Source organism: Prinia subflava, chromosome 4 (assembly GCF_021018805.1).
Source record: "Prinia subflava isolate CZ2003 ecotype Zambia chromosome 4, Cam_Psub_1.2, whole genome shotgun sequence".
Taxonomy (NCBI): domain Eukaryota; kingdom Metazoa; phylum Chordata; class Aves; order Passeriformes; family Cisticolidae; genus Prinia; species Prinia subflava.
Genome location: NC_086250.1, coordinates 64322665 through 64342757, shown reverse-complemented (window position 1 = coordinate 64342757; position 20093 = coordinate 64322665). Strand labels below are relative to the sequence as shown.

General features: G+C 37.4%; 1 protein-coding gene across 3 annotated transcripts in view; it reads left to right on the top strand.

Moving 5' to 3' along the window:
• CACNA2D1 (calcium voltage-gated channel auxiliary subunit alpha2delta 1) overlaps positions 1-20093 on the top strand; it is a 359015-nt gene that overhangs the window by 63954 nt on the left and 274968 nt on the right. For all 3 annotated transcript variants that reach the window (XM_063396985.1, XM_063396984.1, XM_063396986.1), the window contains exon 3: positions 2159-2275. In XM_063396985.1, coding sequence (XP_063253055.1) covers positions 2159-2275 — 117 coding nt within the window. The remainder of the gene's footprint in view (positions 1-2158; positions 2276-20093) is intronic.

Sequence of the window (20093 nt, the reverse complement as noted above, 5' to 3'; positions counted from 1 at the left end):
ATATGAATGTTTTAAATTTTTTTATAAAAACAATTATCTAAAGCTTCTTTGAAAGTTACTTTACATTTTTTAGCCCATTTGCAAAATCTTGTTTCCATTCCTTTGTAAATTTAGTAACTTTTGATTAAGGTGTACTTCATGCAGTCACAAATTAAGTTTAAGGAATTTGCCATTACATTTCTCTTCAAAGACCAATTATGTTAGTCTGTGGTGAATTACACTGTCTGTTCTTTGTGTGACCAGGGTGAATGTTTGCTGACAATGTGAAAACCTAAAGTTTTACAAGATTTGATGGTCATTCCAATTTAGATGTTCCTCTGAAATTTCCAGTCTTGATTCAAACCTTCTGGAGCTATAGAACTGATTTCTACTCTTGCCTTGTCTGTAGGACTGGTCATGACAGTCAATTAAACTCCAAAATAGTTTGCTGACTGGAAATTTAATGTGTTTCAGAAAAAAGGAATGAAATTTGGAAGTGACCAATTGTAGAATAAAATGTCTTTACTTCCAAATTTGTTTGATTAATAATTGGCTTATAGGCCAGTTCTACTATTAAGATATGTCCTTAAAATTTCTGCCACCAAAACATCCCCCACTCCCAAAACTAAAACAATCCCAAAAAACCCACAAGCTCCTCAAAATGAAATTTTTGGATTTAACCAGAGATAAACTTTCAGTGGGGCTATTTTGAAAACCAAGGTCCTCAAAAGTATCCAAATACAATCTGACTTGATTAGGATCTGTCATCTGTTGTAGCAGTTTTCTGCTCACAGTGCACTGATTTTTAAAAAGTAATCACTACTATATGAGGAATAAAACTTATTCTAATTACTCAGTTACTGGTGGGAAGGAATGACTGTACTTCTGAAAGAAAATAAACAACAAACCAAGCCGCAATTTAAATTTCGTAAAATTCGTCAGTGCTGAAAAGCCGTGGCTGCTCATGGGACGTGCCTGATAAAAAATTTGTATCTGCTGTAGTTGTCAGGAAGGTTTTTGTGGTACTCATCAGCTACAAGCACCAGAGACAGACTGTGGTGAGTTTCTTTGAGGTCTTCACAGCCTTAACCCAGGAAATCTGGTGGGCTCAGTGTGCTGGGCAGATTTTGGGCTCTGGTGCTGGGTGGCAGCAGAGCAGCAGTGCTGGACCTGCTCCTGCCTCTGCCTGGAGAGGCTCCCTGGAGACAGCACAGCCCCCACCAGCACTGCTGCAGAGGCCAAGGGCTTGAGTAAACTCAGGCCATCTGTTGGCTGCATTAATTAGTTTTCCTCGTTTGCCCATCTAGCTATATGGTATTCACCTTTTTCTTTTCCTTTTTTTTTTTTTTTTCCCTTTATTTGCTCCAAATAACATTTCTTTATCCAGTTTTACTAGGACATAGACATAGGCAAATGCATTTTTTGCATATTTTTTCTTTCTTTCTTCTTAGGGCTACATGCATTTCACTGTAGTGTCTTTCATAAATAAGACAAATAAACAAATAAGCATTTCTTAACAAATAAAATGATCACCTTGGTATACATGTTTTGCTTTGGAAACTGTTAATAGCTTCTCAGAGATAACCTTTATTCATAGAGGAATAAAACGCATTTGTATTTGTCCTCTTCCCCCTCATCTTTTTTCCCTATTTCCCCTTTTGTATTTTTTAACTTCTCCCTTTATTCCTCTTATTTGTTCCTCCTTCTCTTTCCTTGTGAATACTAATACTATGATATGAATAAATAGATAAGGGACTAAATTGATTAAATTAGCATAACTTGAATTAATTCAATTGGTGTGTTTGTATTTTAGCTTTCAAGGAAAAACTCAGCAATTAACAATATTATTTGAAATTCAGTAATTTTAAAGGGTTTTTATTTTGCTGTTTTTTTCACACTGTGGGAATCAGATTCCTTGAGCATTTTACAGTTGGTTAGTTCATCACTAAAACTGGTCAGTTTTGAAGATTTAATAAATGATTTTTAGTGTCAGCTTCTACCTCTCAGACAAAATGGTGAAGTACTTCTTTCACAGGGCCCATTTGGATTTTCCTAGCAGTAGTCTTTATGAAGCTCCAGTAAGAACAGATGACATCTTGATGCCTCTTCTGTCAAGTCACTTGGCTTATTTTGAATTTTTACTGTCATTTTGATTTATTTCCATTTTTTTCTTTTGCAGATTTATTTGAAAAACACAGCACTGTATACTGTACAAGCAAACAACCCTCGTCAGCTAGTGGAAATTGCAGCCAGAGACATTGAAAAACTTCTAAGTAACAGGTCTAAAGCCTTGGTGGTGAGTACTAATGGGTCAAGTTTTCTATTCAGTATTTTAAAAGATCTTTATTTACTATTAAACATGCTTTCATTGTTATTTTTGCTGCCTGTGCACTTAGAGGCAGTGTCAGTGTGATTTGTATAAGACATGACAAGCAGAAAGATGGCTCCTGACTTCATGGTAAAAATGAACTCGTTTGTTGGCACAGGGCAGATGTTTATAATATTGACCGACAGACAGGAACCATGGCCAAGTAAGAAATCGAGTTATAAATAGATTGGAAAATATTCCTCTAGGTGACGCACATGATTGTTTATGACCTGAAGATCACTGTACTCTATAGTCAGTAATGAGCTTGGGGAAACAAGAAACAGGGCTTATTTTTTCTGATTTGCTAATTGAACCTGTATTTAAATCATATTTTGTGTGAAGACCATGCTTCATTGTGACCTCACAATTCTTTATGCATTAAATAAGAAGTATCTGGGTTTTTTAAGTGCTTTTTCCAGAAGTCTCTTTCTCTTCTGTCTGGTGTCCTAAGACACCAGACCTGGGTAATTGCTGTGTATGTTTCCTGCTCAATCACTCTGACCAGTACAAGAATTTAAGGTGCTTTTCAGAAGATACTGACCAAACACACATGGAGGGATCTGGATGAATTGATAAACATACTTTGTTCAGAGTAGAACTGTTAGAAATAGGTTTAAAGGATGGAAAAGCAGACTGGATTTCCTTGGGCAATTGCATATCCACATAGGCTTGCAGATTGGTTTGGATGTGTCATTTAAAGTGAAAGAGAGGAGAAAGAGGGATTAATTCACATAACTGTAGACATCTACTCAGCTGGTCGTCCTAAGCTCCTTTTATTGTTCAGAATGAAACAGGCACTCCTCAGTCAGGACTGACCTGACATTTTCTGAGTAAGACTTTAAAATGGGATGAACTATAGCCGAGAAGAACTTACTTCTCTTTCTCAGCTGGAGAAGCCTCAAATCTAAATGTCTGTATTGTAAGTGTGTAAAGCTGGGGGAGATGAGTCCCACCCAAACAGTTCTTTTATCAGTCCAGTTTCATGCAGCTGAAGAATCAGCGTGAGTGAAGCTGCTGCTGCTGCCCTGAGGACTCACCTTCTTGTAGGCAATGAAATTTTGCACAGTCTGCTGTCTGTGCATGGGTACCACGAGAGGTACCCATTGTCCTGCCTTTGGTTCTCAGCAGGAACTTCTTCCAGTTGCCATTGTTTGCTTCATATGCATTGTGCATCAGTGTTATCTGTGCCAAAACTTCTCTAATTCATTCGAGTTACTGGAAAATAGGTCTGATATTCTTCTTGTTTTCCTGTTTTACCACAGTGGGCATGTGTTTATGTGGCATTCTGTGGACTTTATATTACCATTTCAGGGTACTGTAAGTCATTTGCAGACTTTTGTGAATACACAATTTTTCCACCATTTTTCCTTCAACTAATATAAGTTTGATGTTTTTAAGTTATCACAGCAACAGCTTATATTTTCTCAAGACTAATGCAGGGGTTTTTATGTGTGACTGTGGTAGTTTGATCTTAAAATTTTAAGAAAATTAAATAAGCATCTCATGCTTACTGTAAGAAATGTTCCAGAACAGTTTTTCTGTGAATGTGGAAGAAAGATGCCACCTCACTTGAAGCAATCACATGGCCACATTTTGAAAAGGGCGACATGATTTAGTTTTGTGAAGTAAAAGAAGACTAAATTAGGAGAGGGATGGTCCTTTGGTTTTGCAGCTCCTAACACCTCAGATAGTTATACTGACTTTTCTATTTGCAGTTATCCCAGATGTATACCTGAACTTTCAATTTTTACTTCTGATTTTAAACCTTTCTGTACGTTTTTTATACACAGGAGACACTCATTATCTCCTGCACCTGATATATTGATTTCTACTAAGAGGATTTCTTCATTTTCCACATATATATATTTCTCTTTCTGCTTTTTTCAAGAACTACCTTTATGCTGTCAGTTTATAAACTTTACGTAATGAGGCTGAATTATTTATTTGAAGTTGCAGCCTTCTTAAGTCTGATGGATCACATTTCCTCTGAAATCAGGAGTGGAGTTAAACGGAACTGTTACTAATGACTGCACAGAGGGTTTTATCATTGGGGCTAATATGACCCAAAATGTTAATTAAGACCTGTATCCTGAAAAGAGTATGATGCAAGGGCATCAGACATCCTCCAGTGATGCCATGAGGAAGGTGCCAGTGAATTACATCAACAGTGTTATTGTTCAGAGACTAGAATTACCTCAGGGATGCCATGATTTCCTCTAGGCATGAGACACAAACGACCTTTGGGCAAGGTTATAATAAACAAACATTAGAGATGACTTTTCTAATAATAAGTTGCCTTCCCTTGAGCCATAAGAGCACCTTTAAATGAGAAAGAAAGATCTCTTGCATTTTGAATTATTTGTGTTTTCGTGTAACTATGGGCTAAAAATATCTCCAGCAGTGAGAGTAAAAATTACCAGGTGAATGGATGTGAGATAATAGGTTCTGTTTGACAGAAGCTTAAAACTGGTGGCTGAAATAGGTACCTAGCTGAGGAAGGGGAAAGGAGGAAATCCTGATCTGAACTCGCAGGGCTTTCCTGTTATGGAAATGTAATGTTAGGAAATGTAATGCATAGAAGAAAAAGTTAGGATGAAAAGAAAATGGATAATTTTCCAGCAAGGTGCAGTGGAGAAAGAGAGCAGAATGAGTAGTAAGGAGGGAGACAGTCAACAGCCTTTTAGTGAAGGATGTCAAAAACTCTCTTCCAATGGAGCCTGTTGAAATAGTGAACATGCCTTTTATAGCTTACTGCTGTTTACCATTGTGTATTTGTCTGGCCTAACCCTACTGAACACCCCTTGTTTCAGTATAATGGATTCTCATATGCAAATGGTCTGGCAAGGAACAAGGAGTTGGACTCGATGATTCCTATGGGTCCCTTCAAACTCAAGATATTCTATAATTCTACAATTTCATGATACTGTGGAGGAGACAATATTCTGTCTCTGTGTACCGTGCTAAATGGTGGGTACAGATGAGCTGTGCTCCACTGCAGCCTGCATCCCCAGGTGTGTACTTGTCGGAATGCTGGCAGATGGGTGGACATTTCACTGGAAATGTATCCTGCAGTAATTGTTGGCAAAACTTACAAAGTCTTTCCAAGGATACCAGCAAACAGTATGCCTTGGCCATTGGGCTGTCTGATACCCAAATTGTTCATTTTTGCTGGGCTTTGCTTCAGTTTTAGCATTCCTACCCCATTCATGAGTACAATGAATTGCTGGAGCTCTGTTGATCCTACTAAAAGATCAGAATCTTTTCATTCAAATGGAAAATTGGGAAGATGCTAATACTTATTTGATGAGTATCATTAGAAATACTAAATAGAGTACCTGACATTGTACTATATTTATAAAATATAGTTTGAGGAGTTATGAATGTTTCCTCATTGACTATAAAAATTAAACTCTTTTAAAGTTATTAAAATGCAAGATGGATTAATAATACTTTTTATTGCTTATGTAAAATACTGTAGTAATTTAGAGATTTGCAAAGATCCTAATTTTTTAATCACACTTTAAAATTAGAAAGGTATATTTTAAATACTTCTCGGGTTTTGTTTTCTGTTATGCATGGTATCATGAGGGGAATGAAGTATAATTTTGTTTATATAATATATTCAACATATAAAAAGTAATATTTGTTCCAGTGCTGTACACCAGTTTAAACAGCAGCTTCACTCCTGTTCAGTGTGAAGTTGGTGGCTGTGCAGCTCTTGGCCTTCCTCTCCCCATTGCTCAGGACATGTTGGGGAGCATCCTGAATCTTCTACAGCAGGCAAATCTGCAGTTTTACCACTTCTCCTTTTTGCTCAGATAATTGAATTGAAGATAGTCAGCAATTTGTACCTCTTAGGTAGAAGAAAATCGAAGAAAGAAAACGAAATATAACAGATACTTAGTTACAGTCTTTTCAAGCCCAGACTGCAGAAGTTTCAGGGATAAGGACCAAAACATCCTATTTCTTGCTTAGCTAAGATCCCTTTCTGTATCCAGAAATCATTTAATGTTGACTGTTTGTGTAATAGTTTGAGATTAATACTAATTATCCTCCTATCCAAAATTAGAATTTGTGCATATTCCCCTGCAAGTCTTTCCCACAATAAAATACCTCTTTCTGCAAAGCTTCAGTGTCAGGATATTATTGTCAACACTATGTTGTACACTCACAGTGCATTTATTAGTCCACTTTTCTTATATTACTGCCCACACTGTAAGGCAACAGCATAACCATTAGTGTAAAGCAAACACTCAAGCTCCACTAAAATACATTTCACTGGATAATTGGAGACAGTCATACTTGCACTGCCAAATTCCTGCCTATGATTTGTTTGTTTTGCTTTGGGGTCATTTGTGTCTGTTTTTAACTCACTCCTGTTAAGGTCACTCAGGGGAAAGCTCTAGTCAGTACCCCTGGCTTCTTGAGCTGTGTGCAGATAAAAATGAATTACATGCATATTTGCACCTTATTGTCTAGATTCTTCAGACGTCTCAACCAGAGGCATAATATCCTCATTCTAGCCTCCTTGCCTTGATTTCTTAATAAAACAGAGGAAGCTGAGTTTCCATGGAAACTGAGGCACAGATTGTGTGCTAGGAGACAGGTTCCCTCTCTGAGCTGTTGGGAAATGTCCAAGGAGCACAACTGTGTCTCTGAATGAGGAGCTCAGAATGTTTATCTGCTGCTTCAGATGCAATTTCAACACAGCTGTGCAAGTGTGTCCAGATCTCTCAGTATTTCCCTGCCTGCCTGAAATAAGGCTTCAGTGTCTCACAATAAAACTGGGAAGCTTAAATGTGTTATATTTTGAGGTTCCCAGGCAGAGATCCTGTGCACTTTAAATAGGGTTGGGAATTTTTGTGTAGCCTGAAAGACCTATAAAAGTAAAATAAATTTTGTAGGTGTGCTTGGTATTACTGTTTTTAGAAAGATATCCTCACTGTAGCTTGAGTTTTGTTTTGATATCTAAAACCAACCTAACATTCTCAGAACCACTCAGGGACACCTACCTTCTGGTCTGTCTGCTAATCTTAAACTGCCTATAGTAACAAGATAGCTTTCCATTCTTTAAAAACGCTCTCTAGATAAATTTGAGTTGTCCACTCATTTAGCAGAACTTTAACCTGACATCACCTCTTGCTTTTGGGCTCTGTTACAATCAGTCACCAGTCTCCTGAGCTCCACTGAGAATTCCAAGGGGCCTGAACAGTCACATCTCATAGCTGAGTCCACCATTCCCACATGCTAGTCTGAAGTTTAGAGCTGATCACTCTCCGATGCCTTGGGCCAGGTCTCTAAATTGAAAATATCTGTGTGTACATGTGGATATATATTTTGAGATGGACACAATTTAACAGCTGCATTGGAATTGCTTCCCAGCTATTCCAGTACCCCTTCAATTCCAAATGATAAATCCATTTACTTTTATTCTCAGCCTGTGAGGGCTGAAGTCCTTGCCTAAAAAGAAGGTAATTCTCATTTAGGGGAATCAAAAGATTCTCCTAAAGTTGAGGGCAATCTGTGCTTCTGACTTCCCTCATTACTTTTCAAACAGGGACACAGTAAAAACTGTGATTTTGTCCTTAGGAGACACTGATGAGCTCGGGGTTGAGTTGATGGAGGGATCTGATGTTTCCTGTTGGTTATTATGCATGTATGTGATGTCCCATAGAATCCAGAGAGTTTTACTCCTGAATTGTGGTCATATCAGGGGTTAATCAAGATAAAATGTCTTTCTTTGCCTTCTTCTCTTTCTTTCCTGGATGATTTTAAGAATGTAAGCCTTGTTGAGAATAGATTTATAATAGAGAAAACAGGTATCAATACAAAAAGAAGCATGACCATGTAACCATGTCTTGGCAAATATGCTATTATTCAATTTTTAATTTTCAGGTGTTTCTATTCCTTTGCCTCTTCCAGTTTCAGACAATGTTGGACAATTTTACGGCAAAGGGCTCATGCTGGAGAAATTCAGAGAGGGAAAATAGCTTGAACTGTGCTTAGTGTCCCAGCAAACAACAATTTTCTACATTTTATGAGTATTTTTTTGTTAGTTCTATGAAAAGCTGAACATCATAAGGAAGCTGGCAGTTAACTGTATGTGCTAAGTTGTTTGCTAAAATAATTTCAGAGATAACTTCTAAGAAGAGGAAGTCTACAGAGATGGAAAAGAACAAATTAACTGGAGTAAATTACTGATCAAAAAAATGAACAAAGTTTTGCCTATGCATGTTTTTGTGTCATTCACAGAGGTCTTATGTTATTTTTCACTCTAATGTTTTAATTTTCACCTTGAAATTGTTTGGCTGTGCCTGTTTCTTCTCTTTAATATGTATTAACTTTTAATTTCAAGCTGGGCATTGCTCTTTAGCTATAGGAAAAAAAAAAATTACACAAAGTATGTACTGGCATCATGAAGCAAATGGGTTTCATTGCAATGATCCTCCCAGAAAAATGTTTACCCTTTGGAAAAGTACAACTAAAATACACTTTCCTCTGTCTAAGGACTGTAAGATCATACATGCATGCCTTATGTTTTTACATGACAAAATGTCTTGATTCTTTAACTCTTTTCTGTTACATATTTGGTAGAATTTTACAGTGTTAGGACTCCAAGTGTATTCACGTGTTTACTTTTTATATCTCCATCAATTCTCAACATACTGAGTAGCTCACTGAGGTGGAAATTTTAAAATTTTATTTCTGGATGCTTTCTGTGAGTGTTTAAAATACACATTGCCATTTCCTTGTTGCAGCATTAGATTTAGATTTCAGTCCATGGCTAGAGTTGGTTTAAATAACTTCTTCAGACATGGCAGAAACTTCACAGGTGAATTTAAGACTAATGCTTTGCTATTTTTGAAACTAATCTCACTGGAAATTTACACACTAGCAGAAAAAGTTTTACATATTCTCTTTTAAACTGCATTACTGAATCTATTAGCCTGTATGAGCATTGTTTAAATTTCCAGATGTGAATGTAACCTATTTTGAAAGTCAGCTGTAGTTGCTGGAGCAAATGTGTTTTGGAATGACAGCTAGTGAGACACAACACTTGTGAAGTCAAACATTTGTCAACTTGTCCACATGTCAGATGTTTGAATTTGTTTTTGCTTGTCTTGCCTAGAGTTCTATTTTATTAACTGAAGTCCAGGTTGTGTGGATGCAACAATATGCCTGAGAGGATAGATTCTCATAACTCACACACCTTGCAAGTCATCATAAAAGTCTGGAAAAATAAATCAGAGGGCTTGCAGTGAACATTCTTATGAATATTGCCTGTTTCCATGCTTTTCTTTGACTTGATTTGCCTTCTGCAGATCTTGTATTCTTGTTGACAGATAAACAGGGGGTCGTCCCTCCATCTTCTATGTCCTCATAGATAGCCCCAGTCATCATTTTGACTTCTGTGTCCCTGAACTGTACACAGTGCTGCAATGGAATCAAGTCTGCAAGCTTAGAGAGACACCTGCTGAATCTCCATCCTGCCAGCACAGTGCATTGCACTTGGAGCTTTAACTGTGCCTGAGACAAGGAAAGCTAAAAACTACTTGTGGCAAATAATATTATTTGATGACCATCTTCACAATGTGACATTTCTTTCTCCTTACACAATAAATGATCACTGTTAGCATAGTTTTGTTGCATTCCCCTTTCATCTGGAGAAAAATAAGGAGCACTGATAGCTGTAGCAGTTCTTTCCCATTTAGATCTCTTTATATATTCATTTGTGCAAATTCACTTACGAAGTAAATGGCCATGGTTAATTTTGCAGAAGTTTTGTTGCAGATTTTTTTTACTCCCTGAGAGAGATTCTTCATGGGTTTGTTACAAGCAGATTTCCTTGTCTAGGTTTATGGATAGTGAAATTTCATTTGTGAAAGATGTTCTGCAGGTGCATGACCTCATTAATGCCAGCATCACCCTAAGCTGGGGGTTTGACTATGAAAAGTGAAATACTGTTCAAACAAGTCTTAGTTTCTTTTGTTTTTAAAGTTTCCTTTTCAGCTTTGGAAGCTCAATACTGAAAATAAAACAATGCAACCCAAACCTCTGTAGTTCCTTTTCTTGGATTAGCTCCAGTTTTTGTCTCAAGGGCTTTGCTAGCCTTCTTACCCTCAGGCAGCTTCTTCTCCTGAAGTTATTTCTGTTTTCCTTGTATGAGCTTCTGCCTGATAGGCAAAGAGGACTGTTTTCTTCTTTATTTCTTGGTCTGATGGCTTCCATTCAGATCATGCCCAAAAACCACATTGATGATGCTAGTAGGGTTTTGTTTGTTTGTTTATTTGGGTTCTCTGTGTGTGTTTGTGTGCATTGAGACTGTTGTTCTCTGTGGCTAGCTGGGAATTTTACAGAAGAATGATTTTCCATGGTAAACCACATTTTTCAAATCATAATATTACACAGAAGTACTTTAATTAGCAAGTGTTGGCTTCCATACCCTCATGCTGTCTAGTCAACCCTCTCAAGACTCCTTATTTTTTTTTCAGTCACTACATTTACATTTTCAACCACCAAAAAATAAACTTTCAAATTTAATAAATTCTCTTTGAAATGAAAATTCCTCTTACTTGCTGGAAGCTCTATTAAACATTATGGAGAAGAACAAAATGCAAGTGTTGTTTTTAGAGATGCAAACATTATACATAAACAGTGGTGCAATAGTTGTGTGTTGTACACAACCTCAAGCCTGCATTCTGCTTTTGTGAGGCTTTTTTTTCCCCAAGACTGGGTTAAATTTGGGACTCTCAAACTTCTGTTGTCTTTCAGAATCTTTGCTTTAAGGGCATTGATACGTGACTGTATGCACAATTCCAGTGTTTGTCTCAGTGGAATTCTTTGTACCCTTTTCTTGTCTTTTTCCACATTCTCCATATTAAAAGTCCAGATTAGACTGTGTTGCAGCAGCATCACACTAACTCATTATTGAGTTCATCCCATTTGACTTTAAGTGCTTTCCAGAGTACCTGTGTTTGAGTCAGTGTTTTTAAAATATGCTATTAAATCATTATATTCCTGGGTTAGAGAGTTTTAGTAAATTGTCAAAACATTTCAATTGTAATTCAATTCAATTTCCACTTCACAGGGCAGAATTAAAGCACAAATGCAAAATTAAAGCTATATTGTATAAAATATCAATTTATGATATAATCCTAATCATTATGTACATGTCTGATAAAATGCTCAAATGTTTTTTCCTGCCTTTTCTTGGTCAAATTTTTAGTGAGATTGAGCTGAATGCAATAATTGTTTCTGTGGCACCAGAGTAGAATTGAATTTAGAAATGCCAGTTTTGACTGATGAAGTATCTGAAAGTATCAGACTTCCAACTTCAGTAGAACTCTTGCTGCAATGAACAACTACTGAAATGTATAATGAACATCAGAATCTGTCCTTTGCACAAACAAAAGATGGATCTACACTTTTGGGTTGGTTGCTGGTCATATCATTTAATAAATTAGCATTCAAGAATGAGGAGTTGAACAGTCTGTTCTTTCAAACAGGCTTCTTAAATTTTTTTTTCCTTTCTGTATAGGGTAGTGTTTTCTGAGTGTTATGGTACCTACCTGCAGATTGGCTATAATGCTTATTCTATAGCTGCAGTATCCTTAAATATACTGTTAGGTCTGTTAGTAGTGTAAGACATTTCCTGTAATATTTGAATTTTTCTTCAAGCATTTTGGTAGCACACTTTTTGCTGGTATTTCAGGAGCATAGTTAATTGGACCCCTTAGGAAAAAATGCAGGTAAATCTGGGGCTCTTCCATGTAAGCTTTAAAGGGATCAGATCAGCTGTTCCCAATCCCTGGACACAGCTTGCTGCAGAGTTAGTTAAGAAATACTGAACTTCATGAGGGTATGAAGCAGTTTCATGGAGTGTGTTCACCTGGAATCTTTCTTTCATGTTTTTCTTCCTTATCAGTTTAAGGTGTCCACCTGTCACCTTTGTCACACCTCCGGGCTTTGTAGTGAAATTCCCAAGTTAAAACTTTTCTTAAGAGAGCTCCTGTCAGCTTTCTTTGCAACGCTAGCTTTTTAGGTACTTGTTAGTACAAAAGGCAAAATTCCACAGAACCTAGTAAGTTCTTTGTACCAGAAATCTCAGTGGCAAAACTTAGAAAGCAGAATATACTGAGGGAAAGCATAAACTGATTTTTGCTATTTTCTCACAGTCTAACTTTCTGTGATCCAGCTGTGAATTTGCTGATAAACAAATGTTCACCTTCAAAAAGCTTTATTAATCAGTAGAGGCGGAGGTTCTCCATATGTGTTTTATGTTAATCCTTTTGTTGGATTAAAGGATTTCCTTTGATGGGGAAGCTTCAAGAAACAAGGCGATGACACATTTTGTGATGTGTCAATGTGATGAAGATATGGTTTCTTCAGATTCCAAGGACTATCCAGGAATATTTTTCACCCCCTTTTATGAAGCTGCTTAACAGATACAAATTGATGTTCTTCAACTAGATTCCTAAAGGAATCAGATTTATTATAATTATTATTATGTATGGGATTTGATTTATGAATTCACATAGATGTGGAAGGGATACTCAGTCAACTCTTTATAAATGTGTTCACTTGTCCCTTCCTATGGCACAGTGGGATAGGAGCCCCTTTGCATGAGCTCTGAAGACTGAAAAGTCTCCCATGTGTGCTTAATTTTAACACAGCTGACTGTCCTTGTGGAGCAACCTGGGTCCAAATTCCACCTCTGGCATTTGGACATATGAGGAGCACAGCTGAAGGACAGATATATCTGTGCTAAGCACAAGATGTCTTGAATAGATGAAACTGAAATCCTCTGTCTGGGGCATTGCATTTGGGTCAGTGTTGCAAGATGACACTGTAATTTCTTTAGGATCAGAGACTGAAATCTTCTGCCTAGGATTGGTAGCTACAGAGAAATTGTGTGTGTTTTGTTTTATTTTGTTTTGTTGTTGTTTTAGTCAGAGGGTTTTTTTGCTAGTTTTTTATATGTTTGAAAGAGGGTTCTGTAACTTAAATGGCTATCTAAGAAATTGGGGATCTGCAATGAAATTTATCTTCAGTCTAAGAAAGTTTATGTTCGTTTCCTACCTCCTAAAAGACTTCTCTGATGATTTAATTGCAAGCTGGATGGAATGAAAATGCTCTTTTTGTCCTTGGATATTCCTTCATCTCACCAGTGCTGAGTCAGTGTGAGGAATGGAGGATTCACAGAACTAGAGGCAGGGCAGCACAGGAGGGCTTGGATCTTAGTCTTTGCAGTTATGACAGTAAAACACTTTCCCATGGGTCTTGTATTGTTTCAAAAACCATCACTATCTTCTTTATATTACAAGACAGTTCCAAAAAGCGTGGCAGTGTGTCGGGAGGTGTGTGAGGCAGAGCACCTCAGGGATAGGCACTGCAGAGGGGTATTTGGAGCATGGGTAACTGCTCTGGCACTTCTGCTAATGCCCAAAAATCAGGCATACAGTGAACCTAGGGAAGCCTCTGCTCAGCTTCTTTGAACCTTTGATGTTAGGTTTTCCCAAAGTAATGGGGTTTTTTTAGGCTACCCTCTCCTTAGTCTTATTCCGGTCTCTTAATTTCTATTTTAAAAAATACTCTTTCTCTTTATAAATTATGTCTTTTATACCTTTTACACTGTATTTACAAAATTCTGCTCATATTTTGTAAACACAAAGCCATCAATTTCTTATTTGAAGTTGATGGATGTGATCTTTGTCAAACAAAACTACCATTAACAGAAGGTATAGAACACTAGTTCTCAAGGGGAGAAGGGCTGGAGAGGATGAATCCCCACGTATGTTTCAAAGTTTTGCATTAGGTTGTGACTGTCAAAGAAATTCACTTTTATTTAATTCATTTTTTAATTGTTTAAAAATCAATATTGATTTGAAACTTGTCTCAAAGAAATCATATGTGAGCCACTGCTGTTAGGTGATTACAGAAGATAACAAAAAAAAAGTGTGGTGATATGTAGTTTAAATATGAAAAAATACAAATTTTGTAACTTTGTTTACTTTTTTTATGGTCTGTATCCTGCACAAAAAAGCAGTTTGAATTTCTGTGGGGGTTTGGGTGTTTTGGTTGTTCTTTAAACTTCCTTTTCCTTTTCCTTTTCCTTTTCCTTTTCCTTTTCCTTTTCCTTTTCCTTTTCCTTTTCCTTTTCCTTTTCCTTTTCCTTTTCCTTTTCCTTTTCCTTTTCCTTTTCCTTTTCCTTTTCCTTTTCCTTTTCCTTTTCCTTTTCCTTTTCCTTTTCCTTTTCCTTTTCCTTGCTGGAGTCCATTTCATTCCTTACAAGCTGAAAGAAATACATTGTCTGAGGTTTTATCACCTTGCCTATGTTTAGTTAACAGTGACATCATTAACCTATTTCAAGCCTGCCTTTCTTAATAACAAGAGAAGTTCTGCCAATCTTTAGGTTCAATACACCTGGAGACAAATACTGCTTTTTTATAGAATTGTTTGGGGATTTAATTTATTTTCAATTCACTATTTCTTATTAAAACTTCAATCATCCTCCATTTGATTGTAATTAAAACTGCCCCTAGGCAATAAATTTTGTTCTATGCAAATATGACAGGTATAATTATGGAAAATCTAATTGTTCATATATTGCTCCTTTTCACGTGGTGTTAAAATAAGTGATGAAGTAATTAGATTTTTTTCCCTTCAAATGTCAGAACAAAAAAGAGCAACAGAATTTGTACTTTTCCTTGAGCCTGTGTTCACAATGCACACTCCTGATTCCATGAATTCTGAAATAATCTTCAGACCAAAGATAGGAAGTTCTTGGTTTGTGTCCTCTTAAATTAGTACAGGGAAGATTTTTCTGTGCAGTGGTGGGCTGACAAGAGCAGTGTAAAGAAAGGTGAGAGCATCTGGGTCCTGGAGTTCAGCAGGTCCAATGAGGAGGGGACAGTGGTGTTCCTCTCTAGATTCTTCCATTAGTATCTTCATTACATCCAGCTCTGACATTTCTAAGGAAAAAAGAATATATTTCTTAACATTTAGTTAACAAACCTGAAATTGATCAGTAGTTATGTTTCAAGAGTATTTTTTCATTTTTATGGTGCAACCTGTTGCAGATGTCAGCAGGTTGCACTTCATTGAGAAGGGGATTTTTTTCCCTGCAAAGAACCTAGCAGGGAACGCTTGCCAAACTGAAAAGGTCATGAAGATCCTTTAGTTCTTGCCCTCCTGTACAGAAGCCCTTTTTACATAATCCTTCAGCCTCAATTGCAGCCTGCACGCTGGCCATGGCCGCGCTCCTCTCCTGTGCTCCTCATGCCGTCTCCAAGTTGGTTTGTGTTACAGCAGCAGTGACTCACTAATGCTCAGTGCACTGGAAAGTACTAAACAGACAGGCTCTGCTGCTAAATCCAGCGGCTATTCCCTGAGTCCCTTCTCTGAGTCAGAGGCTGGGGAGCAGAGATTTTGTTTTTGCTGGATGTGTTTGGGCGGACGGGGCCGGAGTGGGCGGCGGTAACGCTCTCAGTGCTGAGCAGGCAGTGAGCAATTGCCCTTGACGTTTGTTGTGCCACTTTTTTTTTCTTCCCCCTCCCTTTTTTTTTTTTTTTTTTGTAAAGGTTGACATATATTCTGGAGTTGTCAGGATGTATTTACTTTTTACCAGGTCTTTAAAAAAATTAATGCGAATGAACAGAAAATGCTAGAGGAGCATGTTTACCTGTTCCCAAGGTGATAAAAGCAGATTGAGTTGAAATCCTAGGGGTGGTGAGTATTTTCAGGTCGATTTCAGATAGAATCAGCCTTTAGCAACATAGAATATACTGACATGTGTGAACCATGTGGTCCCACCAGGCATTTCCTCACCACTTCCAACCCCTCTTTTCCACAGCATTGATGACATGCCAGACTTCCCACTGTGTCAGCAGAGCTGTCCTTCCCTTCTGGTCCCCCAACTATCCTTCCTTCCTCCCCCTGCTTCCCTCCCCAGAGCCTGCATGCATCTTAAGGATATTCCTTTCATAACCAGTGGAGGGGAATGGAAGTCAAAGGACTAGTGCATGACATTTTGCAGTCTAGGGATTGAATATTTAATTTCGTGACCATTTCATGGGCTTCAGTTCCATGTAAAAAGATGGCATCATATCCAAATGTAACACAATATTAGGTACAAATATGTGCATGTAATGAAAGTAATATAAACTCAGTTTTAAGGTTCTAATCTAAAAGAGTTTTCTTTAATAATTTATTGCTCTTTTTTCTCCCAAAGTAGAAATCCAGATGGTGCAATTTTACCTTCAGTTATTGTTTTCTGTATCTTCTGGTTTTTCCGTATATTTTCCCTGTACTCTGTATATTACAACCTCAACTCTTCATCCTCAATATGCATCTTCTTTTTAGAATTTCATTTTCTAAATCCAGTGGTTGCAACAGCCAGCCTTTTCATCTGCCAAGAATATAGTATAGAGGTGACTATAGAGGATGAAAATGAGGAACAATTAATGTTATGAAGCAGAAACTGTGGCATAGCATAGCTCTAGCCATGTAGCTGGGAGAATGGAGCATAGGTACCACTACAAGGTGCTTTAGCTTTTTGATTTCATGGTTTTAACTTTTTAATGAAGTACATTTTTCTTTTAACTGCTGTTATCCTGTTCTAATATTTCATAAAAGAGCTTTCTGAATTAGCAATAGATTTACATAAGATACATATTTGCATAGGTAATTATTGCTGTATTGTAGGCAAAGTTTATGGCTGCAGGCTATGTTCCTCTTTTTGTTCTGAATAAAGTATGCACTTAGTTTTAAGCATGTAATAGTATTAATGACATTTTTTTTCTTTAATCAAAGTTTATGGTATGACTTGGAATTGAAAAAAAAATCATAATAGTGAATATAACAATAAACATAATGGAAGTACAAAATACAATTATGTGCATGTGATGCAAGCAAACACTATCATCTGGTTTATTCTAGACTTAGAGCTTCTATTAGTTTCTCACTGAAATCTTCTGTTAAATGGACACAGTATTTCTAAACATGTACGTCTGCAAACAGTTTGAGTATTTCCTACTTGGGATTACTTTATGTTTATTCACCTTTTTTACCTTCTGTTAAAAAATTTACTTTTAGCTTCTGCAAAATCACTTCATGTAGGAGACACCTTTGGTCGTAGTGTTTAGGGTTTGGTGTTTTTTGGCTTGGAGATCTTGAAAGCAGTTGGGGATGTTTTGTATCTAAATATTGGTCCTATTCAGGATTACCTTCCCTATTAGTATAAAATTTCACCCTCAGGGTAAGGGAGGAGTGTGGATATGACACATGTCCTTGATGCACTCAGGCTTTCTAAAGGGATATCAAAGGAGTTTATATGGAATGGAACTAGTGTGCTATAGTTTTGTTAGATTGTCTGGATCTTAACTGAACAAGTGATTCAGAATTTTTATATATATCACAGAGTCACAGAATCTGCTGAGTTGGGAGGAACCCATGAGGATCACAGAGTCCAGCTCCCAGCCCTGCACTATACCTAAGAGTCACACCATGTGCCTTAGACTATTCAAGTGCTCCTAGAACTCTACCAGGATTGGTACTGTGACACACTCACATTCTTTAGAGCAGGTTTGAGCTTGGGAGGCTTGCAAAAGTTGCTATAAAACAGTTCATCAACTTTGTGCTTCTCTTAGCTTTATCACAACAAAATATTGTGCTTGTTTTTCCTTGGTTGGTATGGGTTTGGTTTGTTTTTTGGTTTTTTTTTTTTTTTGTCTCAGTTTTTAGTAATGCTGTGCATAGTTTCATGAATTACTAGTAAAATTCTTGGTTATGCTGTTTAATTGAACTACTTTTGTTAAGACGTCCTCATTGTGGTCTCAGCTGTAACTACATCTGCATCAGCCATTGGCCATGGATTAGAATTTCCAGGAAGGACACAAAGGGGGCAGAGATGAGGGAACAAGATGTGCTTTTGCAGAATGCTTGACTACATGCTCTGATTTATTATTTAGCTGTGAGCTATGTCAAGTTCAGCAGGGGAGCTTTTCTTCCTGCAGTTCCATTGAGATCTCTGTGTCAAGTTACTCCTGTGCAGTGACTTGGACATTGTTCCTGCTTAGATGCTGCTACTGCTTCCACAGTGTATTTTCAGTGGTCTCAATGCCTAGATAAGACTGTTCTAAATTTGTTTCTGTGCTTTCTGATACCTAATATGTGCACACAAACATTAAACTGCTGATATTTTCTTTACTGACAACCATTGGTCAGCTAGAAAGCTACAGAATTACATTCTATTTTATAGAATTAGATTAATGATAGTAAATAACTGTATAATTAGAAGCTCTTTTACCACATTAAGGTACACTCCTGTCCTTTCAAATTGCATCTAGTCTTGGGAAAGTTTTCTGGTGCATTTTTGATGTATTGCAGTAGAGGTCAGGCAGGTGAGTGGAGAAGGTAATAGATGTTGCTGGAAGCAAGTTTTCATTTATTTCTTATAAGCAGAGTGTTTGAATGGAGCAGTGATATATATCACCCTTGAGAGGGATTTCTGCATCTGTGAAAGTCTCCCATGTTATGAATTAAAATTTTTGATAGTAATCTTGGTAACTTTGTAAGTCACTTAGTGCAAGGGAAAATGCTAGTAAAATCAATTTACATAGAAATGCAAAGTTTAAGTAGCATTGAAATTAAACTTTTTTTGATCTGCATTGAGAAGCATTATGGCATCTACATAAAAGTCTGGCTCTGATATTTTCCCATGCTATTTCTTTTTTCATCTGCAGTTGTAATGGCTGTGATAAAACAGAGCACTACAGTAAAAAGCATTGGAAAACTTTTGTGATCAGGAAATAAATTCCACTGGCAAGGGCAACTGCTTAGGAACTGTGTCTAGCTGCTTTCTCAGCCCCGTGAGCAGTTTTGCCTGGAAGCATTTCACAGCAGCCCAGAGCATATTGAAGGTAGGGGACTCAGATAAACTGTCAGAGAGGAAGATTACGGATACTTTTCCATTTCTCACGTTTTTCAGAATGAATCCTGATATGACACTTGTGTCAGTACTTGTGCTCCTGCTGAACCATTGCTATGTCGTGGAGTCCAAGTGTGATGTATCTATTGCCTCTGCCACACATTGTAGAGCAAACTGCTTCTTATTGAACCAAAAAACCCCAAACAATCATAAAAACCACACCAAAACAAAATAACAACAACAATTAAAAAACTTTGTCTGATCAGCCTGCTTTATAGGAACTTAGCTAATAGCAAATTAATCTCTTTAAATGAACAAATGCAGCCATGGCAGGGATGCAGGAAACCAGAGAAGGCTGCACAGCCATACACTAATTGATGTGCACATCTGACCCTGGGGACTTGCTCTTGAGGCCATGTTCTGGAAGGTGAAACATGTATCCATGCTTATTGTCCGTGTCCTCAGATGAAGGTGGTATTTCAGTGAAAAGGGAAAAAAACCCCAGTGTGTAAAGGATAGGCTGAGTAAGTAGCAAATGAGTTGTAAATTAGTTGACATTTTGATGTTTTTGCCCTTCTCCCTCCCAGTTATCCAGGCTGTCCCTGCTGTCTCCCTGTGCTGCCCTGAGAGCTGGATGTGCTGTGGCACCTGTAGGTTGCAGATTCCCCCAAATTAGCCTAAGGGACATCATGCCATCCCTGTTTGGAGGGAGGGCAGGTAGGATTGATCTCCATGTTCAAAACCAGAGCACAGTAGTTATTTCTAGCTGCTATTTTCCCTCATTGTTTTTCTCTATGTATTTCTTTCTTTTGCTCCTCT